The sequence below is a fragment of the Penaeus vannamei genome, chromosome 20, assembly GCF_042767895.1.
Source record: "Penaeus vannamei isolate JL-2024 chromosome 20, ASM4276789v1, whole genome shotgun sequence".
Lineage (NCBI taxonomy): Eukaryota > Metazoa > Arthropoda > Malacostraca > Decapoda > Penaeidae > Penaeus > Penaeus vannamei.
Window position 1 is genome coordinate 17,963,635 of NC_091568.1, and position 7,304 is coordinate 17,970,938.

General features: G+C 34.4%; 2 protein-coding genes across 5 annotated transcripts in view; both read right to left on the minus strand.

The window, feature by feature from the left end:
- Positions 1–6,251, minus strand: part of LOC113808696 (F-box/LRR-repeat protein 15) — a 6,701-nt gene extending 450 nt beyond the window's left edge. The window contains exons 1-6 of one of the 4 annotated variants that reach the window (XM_070135147.1): positions 5,970–6,251; positions 5,617–5,830; positions 5,058–5,210; positions 4,571–4,666; positions 4,167–4,385; positions 1–2,355 (exon numbers count right to left, since the gene is read on the minus strand). The exon at positions 1–2,355 is cut by the window's left edge and continues 450 nt beyond it. In XM_070135147.1, coding sequence (XP_069991248.1) covers positions 2,263–2,355; positions 4,167–4,385; positions 4,571–4,666; positions 5,058–5,210; positions 5,617–5,814 — 759 coding nt within the window. In that variant the 5' untranslated portion in view covers positions 5,815–5,830; positions 5,970–6,251 and the 3' untranslated portion in view covers positions 1–2,262. Of the gene's footprint in view, positions 3,334–4,166; positions 4,386–4,570; positions 4,667–5,057; positions 5,211–5,616; positions 5,831–5,969 lie in introns of all 4 variants that reach the window. The other 3 variants (XM_070135149.1, XM_070135148.1, XM_070135146.1) reach the window with 3 other exon arrangements.
- LOC138865155 (putative CENPB DNA-binding domain-containing protein 1) lies at positions 26–469 on the minus strand. Its single transcript, XM_070134534.1, has one exon. The coding sequence runs from the start codon at positions 467–469 to the stop codon at positions 26–28; it is 444 nt and encodes a 147-aa protein (XP_069990635.1).
- Positions 6,252–7,304: the final 1,053 nt, after the last annotated feature.

The following is a 7,304-nucleotide window of genomic DNA, read 5'->3' on the forward strand; positions in this document are numbered from 1 at the left end:
AACATATTCAAAATATATGGATACATCAAAGGTCATAAAGCATTGTGACAAAGTATTGTGGTGAAAAAGTTAAAGGTTCCGTTCCAGTAGGCTGTTCATAAGTACGTTTATTCATATGTCCGTAGTAGGGCGTACGGTATGTTTTCAGCAGCTTGCTCTTCTGATGACAATCCTCCATCCAAATGCTCAGAAGTTTTTCAAGTTCTTCTATCACTTTTCCACGTTTCTTACTAATAATTGTAGACTTTATAGTGACTGAACTTTTTACATGTTCCATGATCTTATCCTTGTTCTTGAGTATTGTACGAATGGTAGAACGATTCATCTGGTACGAATGAGCAACATCCGCCGTCAGCTCACCGCGCTCCACTCTTATCATGATATCCACTTTTGTTTCCATTGTGATGGCCTGGCATTTCTTAGCACTACCAGCTGCATCACCACTGCTTTTGCGCTTAACACCCAACATGTTTGAATGCTTAATAAGGGCAAAGACTTCGCAAAACAATCACAAAGTTTTCTGAAGAGCACACAGCATACATTTGAATGAGACTGTGTGGGTACAGTGAAAGAGCTATTGTTTATGATGCGTGCTACTCTCACTCGCTTCTGTCAACTTTGTTTTATGTAGCGAAGTTCGTAACTTGGGTGTTTGCAAATAGGGGACCACCTATAATAAGGACAAAATATGTTAGATATAAAAGGCTGTACAGTAGTGAAAAGGGTAAAGAGGAAGAGCAAATAGAGTATGAAGGCAGTTCAGGACTGACACAAAGCCAGTCTTTCATCCTCTCACACTTTGGGATGTGGACAAAAGGGGATGAAGAAGAGACAGAAAAAAAAGAGGGAGAAAAAAAGACCATGCAATATTAGTTGCGGCAAGGGCTAAGATCCAAGGTAGGGGTAATCCTTTACCTTGGACCTAAGTCTTTGTCTCCTAAGCCCCCCCCACGACAACTATGAGCAAGGGATTCGAGGGATACATAATAAAAGCAATAATCAAAACTTCAGATTACTCACAATTAAGAAAAAGAGGCCTACATTCACAACTGCACAAAAAGTGTTAACAGAAATAAATGGCAAAACTTGTGTACCTAAAGTATAAAAAATGGCCAATTAAAAGGTTAAAAATAAAAGTTATTTACACTAATACTAAGTAAATGACCACTCCCCCAGTCCCTTGATCATTGTTGTTGTGGGGGGTGTGTGTGCTTAGGAGATGGAGACTGATACCCAAGTTAGGGGATCCCCCCTACCTTGGACCTCAGCCCTTACCTCAACCAATTTTGTAAGGTCTTTTTTTCTAACCCTTTTCTTTTCCTTCTTTTCTTCTCCCCTTCTTCTCTCCACATCCTAAAGTGTGAGTCATGCTGAAAGGATGAGACTGGCTCTGTCAGTCCTGTACAGCCTTCATAATCCCTTTGCTATTCCCTCTTTACCCTTTTCACTACCATACTAACATACAGTGCTCTACAACCTTTGACATCTTATATATTTTGTCCTAGCTATTAGCTAATTTTAACCATTTTTGCCACAATATTGCATCATAGTTCTGTAGGACCTTTCCTTACCTAGGGGCATCACCCTCAAGCCTCAACATATCACTATATTTCCAATATGCCACTAATGACCTTAGATGTTGAAATTTTTCAATAAATAATAATGAGTAAATTAATTAATAGACTAATGATGTATATAATAACCTCCTGATTCTGAAGAGCAGTGAAACATTATCTACTAAACCTGATCTATAAAATATGGTTGTTATTTGTACAACTCAATATATTACACTATATTTGGAGGAATATACTTCCCAAAAAAAGAGTAAATAATAAAGTCAAAGAAAAAAGTGAAAAACTAGGAAAACAGTAAGAGAAAGCGAAATATATCCTTCATTCTCTGCTTTTATACTAAAGGAAGTAATTAGATTTTGCAAACCGTCACTAGAAAAATTAGCATTGTATCAAGTACGCATTATGCATAAATAGTTTGTCATATGATGGCCATAATACCAAGTAGTATGCCAAAAATGGTGAGCATAAATATCAGTTGCATAGGATGAGATTTGCAGATCAAAATTTTCACGAAAATACTAAGCTGATGAAAGTTGAACATTATGGTTTTCAAGTTATTATAAATGAACCAACTAATGATATAAGGCCCCATTCATCCCATGCCCATTGTTGTCATGGAGGGGCTTAGGAGATGAGGACTGAGACCCAATGTGGGGGATCACCCCTGCCTTGGGCCTTAGCCTTCGCCCTAACTAATTTTGCATGGTCTTTTTTTCTCCAATTTTCTTTTCTTTCTCTTCTTTATCTCCTTCTGTCCACATCCTAAAGTGTGAAAGCCATGCTGAAAGGATGAAAGGCTGGCTTAGTGTTAGTCTTGAATGGCCTTTGTACTCTGCTATTCCCTCTTTACCCTTTTGACTAACATACTAACTCTACAACCTTTGACATCTAACATATTTGTCCTAATTGTTGACTAATTTTGAACCTTTTTGCCACAATACTTTGTCATGATGCTGTATGACCTTTCCTTAACTGGGGGCTTCACCCCCAAGCCTTGTCCTATCGCTATATTTTGTATACGCCACTAATGACCATAGATGTTGATGTGGCAGAAAAAAAAAAAAAAAAAAAAAAAAAATGGTGTGGGGCATTTACATAAATGCCCATTCCACTGTTATTTAACTTTATTAATTTTGTTTACACAAAGCTGGCTCCATAAGTGACTAGTCACCAAGGAACTTCTCTGATCTCTTTTATGATTTTTGGAAACATTTTTGTTATATTTTTCCCTAATTTAAGAAAAAGTTTGAGCACATTCCTGTGGATAATATAGTACACTGAGTGGATTGAACTAAGTCGGTAACTGTTCAAAAATGCTTAATTCATCATCCAAAGAAGTAAGTAAGAGTTGCTATATGCTTTCCCAGTTGGATGGCCCTAGGGGAAAACAATATCATGTACCTGTTATAAAAGCTAAAGCATTCACACAGCACTACAGAAAATATCTTTATGAGTATAAAATGTTGCAGATTTATATCACCATCCTGCTCCCTGTACCTGTCTCTTTTTAGGTAATGATATAATTTGTCTATAAAATATATACAGTATACACCTAAAATATGCAGTACATTCACATCAACTATATTTGTATATTGAGGCCAAGATTGTTGACTCGTTTTCTTCTGCTGACCATCTGAGCAAGGGAATAGTCAGAGATAACCCAAATTCCTCGAACAAAGAGCTTACAAAGGTACTGTTCTGTTACATCACGACAATCCTTTACATTGAGCACGCGCAGATTACGACAGTATTCGACCACCTGAAATGGAAAAAAATCTTGAAAACTCTAAAGAAAATGAGGAGAAAAAAAAAAAAAAAAAAAAAAAAAAAAAACATCTCTCTCTCTCTCTCTCTCTCTCTCTCCCTACTTACATTCCCAATAAGAGAAATCTAAATCAATTTTTTTAACCATATTAAAAATAAAACTTACAGAAGAGTATAAATACATCTAACAAAACCACCCTGCTGTTGCAATTTCAATCTATTTCAATATGTCCTACTTAAAAAAAAAAAAGATAAGGAGTCATACATTCCAGATGAATAAACAATGATGATATCTAAAAGCAACAAGGATTCTCTACATAAAGACAACAACTTTCTGGTCAGTACAAACAATGCATTAACTGCTTTGCTACTATGTTTTTCTGTGAGATATGCTGTAAGTTGTAGCACATTTAGGTACCTTTGGAACTACAAGGAGGAATATTTCTGTGAGAAACTGAATTTTTATAGAACCTCAATACTTATACATACAAGTACTTCCCCTTACCAAATATCTTGGATCATTATATATAATACTAAACTTTGGCCGCAACAGTCTCCTAACTAATGGCTTTGTGGGAAGAGTAGGTATAACAAGAGAATGCTACCTTTTCTGAGGATATCACAAGTCATATATAAAAGATAATATAAAAGAATAAATTACTTGATTAACTGTGCTGGATTTCTGGTCCTTATATTGTTTAAAATTAATGACATGCAATTATTATTGAAATCCAATCAGGCAAGTAAACAAAAAACCTGTACACTTATACAAAGGCAAACAACACTGAAGGAACTAACACATTTAAAAGTGCTACTTGTGCATCTTACCCTATTTATTCCTTCATCAGTTACCCTCCAACATCCTGCTATGTTGAGAGAGTTCAAAGCAGGACATGCATGTGCCAGGAAGCAAAGAGTCTCATCTGTCAGAGGCTCTACACGAGCCAAGTGTAGCTCGTGGAGGTCTGTGAACTTGGTAAAGAACTTCTGGAAGACCTGGTCATCTACATCCCAGCAACCTGATGCATTAAAGCACTGCAGGCTAGACTGTTTGGCAAAGTATGAAAATAAGAATTATCAGGTAACTTCATTTCTTGATCATTGCAACATGTTAAGCATGAAATCTGTGGCAAAAATACTTATGCATGAAATCTGTAGCGAAAAAACTATCATGATTATACAAAGCAATCTAGTACTGTCCATCAACAGAGACTCTAAATCTTGCACATTACCTGATGAAACACTATTACTTCCCAGCCGCCTCGAGTCAACCATGGACAGTTGGCAAGGAGTAAAGTATGAAGTTTCTTGCAGTTCACAATAAGTACCTGTATCAGCAAAAATTAAACAAAGAGCTTGAAAAGTCTGATTAATGTCATCTAAATATTTGCTTACTTCTGCATTATGATGGAGGGGTGCTGAAGTAAAAGTAAAAGAAAAGAAAGAAAAAAAAGTGGATGAGGAGGAAGAGGGATGGAAGAATGAAAGAAAAATGGAAAGAAAAGAAGAGGCAAAGAAAGAAAAAGAAAGAAGACAATGAATAAAAATGAGTGAACTTTAAAAAAATTACTAATGCTAAGTAAAAGCAACATAATGCAAAGGATTGAAATACATTTGGATAAGGTCAAAGATAAAAGATGCAAAGATAAAGAAAGAGAGAAAAAAAAGAATTCATTAAAAAATTATGAAATACAGGAAATGTTCTTTAATGACACACACCTGTAAGGCCGCCCCAGAAAGGGAACTGCAACCACTCAGATTAACATATCTGAGACGAGGGTTTTTTCTGAATATCTTCATAAGTGAAGTGTCATTTACCCACGAGCACTGGGCCATGGATAACCATTGCAGGTTTGCACAGTCCTTGGTCATCTGTGGGAAATTAAAAATTGTTTCAGCCGAGTTCTTTAATGGATGTCTAAATGATGTTGACGGCTTACAATATTCCTTTGACCTAATGTTACTGGCAATGACAAGCAAATTCTTGCCATGTTTATTTTAAATGTAGTTTATCAATTGTCGTTACATATAGATGGCTCCAGCTATCTAACCTGTTTACCCTTTATCCTTTTGGAAATATTCTCATATTTTCTCATATTGCCTAAGTATCAAGTTACAAATCTTCTTATGCTGTAATGTGTATCAAATCATATATGAGAAATATAAGAGAAATGTCTTTATTCTTGACTCTTCTTACTTTCTTCCAGATTTGATTAAAGAAAGAAAGAAAAACACACACACACACACACATATATATATAAACCTTGTTGTAATATACCTTCTGGAAAACTTCATCTGTCATTTTTGATGTAGTCAGATCAAGTTTCTCACAAGCCTGCATGTAGGTACAGTACAAGGCTTCAAACTGTTTGCAGACTCCACGAAACCGCCATAAGTCTGCTGCGGACAAGTGGGGAAATATGTAGCAGTATATTACATCTTCCCACGGCAGGTCTGTCAATTGCAATGGCCCCATGGTGTTGGTCAATCAGCTGGAAAATATGCCACCATGTACAAAATTAAAACCCATAACTATGATCTTGTGAAATATCCATATATTGTATACACTGGCTGTTTTCATGATGCTCTTCTGAAGAATTCTGATATGAATGAAAAAGCCCATTTACTTACCTTGATTCCACTACCAATATCGGCAATCAATGCTGAACTAATGCTGTTCCTTCAAGATGTTTGACAAATTGCTTCTCTGGGGCTTCTGGATGTTATGCAAATTACTTTTCATATCCTTCAATGTACAGCTTGGTGCTTCTATTCTAATTTCATGTATCACACAAACTTTCTAGAACTTGAATAATTCTGAAAAAAAAGGTTTTCATGAAAAAAGCATGAATCTAATTTTAAAAGTTTTACTAATCACAAAAATGAAAAATAATAACCATGTCTGTATCTGAATGATAAAGCTAAAATGAAGTAATGCAGCAATTAAAAAGTTAAAACTATTATAGTAAGGTTAAATATTCACAAGTCACTCAAAAAAAAAGAGAAAAAAAAGAAAGCAAGAAAAAAATTATATATATATATATATATATATATATATATATATATATATATATATGTAATATATATACACACATACACATAAACACACACACACACATATATATCTATCTCTCTCTCTCTCTATATATATGTATAAATAAATAAATCTATCTATCTATCTATCTATCTATCTATCTATCTATCTATCTATCTATCTATCTATCTATCTATCTATCTATCTATCTATCTATCTATCTATCTATCTATCTATCTATCTATCTATCTATCTATCTATCTATCTATCTATCTATATACATATATATATATACATATATATATATGTATATATATATACATATATACATATATACGTATATATATACGTATATATATACGTATATATATATATATATATTTCTATGTATATATATATATATATATATATATATATATATATATATATATATATATATATATATATATATATATATATATATATATATATATATATATACGTATATGTATATATATATATATATATATATATATATGTAAAAATACATATATGTATATATATATATAAATATATATATACGTATATGTGTGTGTGTGTATATATATATATATATATATATATATATATATATATATATATATATATATATATATATATATATATATATATATATATATGAAGCTTGTGGGGCAAAGCCCTAGGGAACCCCACAGGTGCATGAAGGGTCCTGCAGCCTGCCGCCTTTTATGTGGGACAGCGTCGGCGGGGGTAGCAGAGGTGGCGTCCACCCGGAGCGACTACCCAAGGGTTAACCTCAGGCGGGAAGTCAGGGTGGGGGCTTGGAACGTCCGCTCTTTTCGTCAGGATGATCGGTTACCCCTGCTATCGAGGGAACTGGAGAGGCTGAGAGTAGGGGTGGCTGCTCTCTTGGAGGTAAGAAGTCCTGGCAG

Excerpts from the sequence above, each read along its gene's own strand:
- LOC138865155 (XM_070134534.1), bottom strand. The coding sequence starts at position 469 with ATGTTGGGTGTTAAGCGCAAAAGCAGTGGTGATGCAGCTGGTAGTGCT.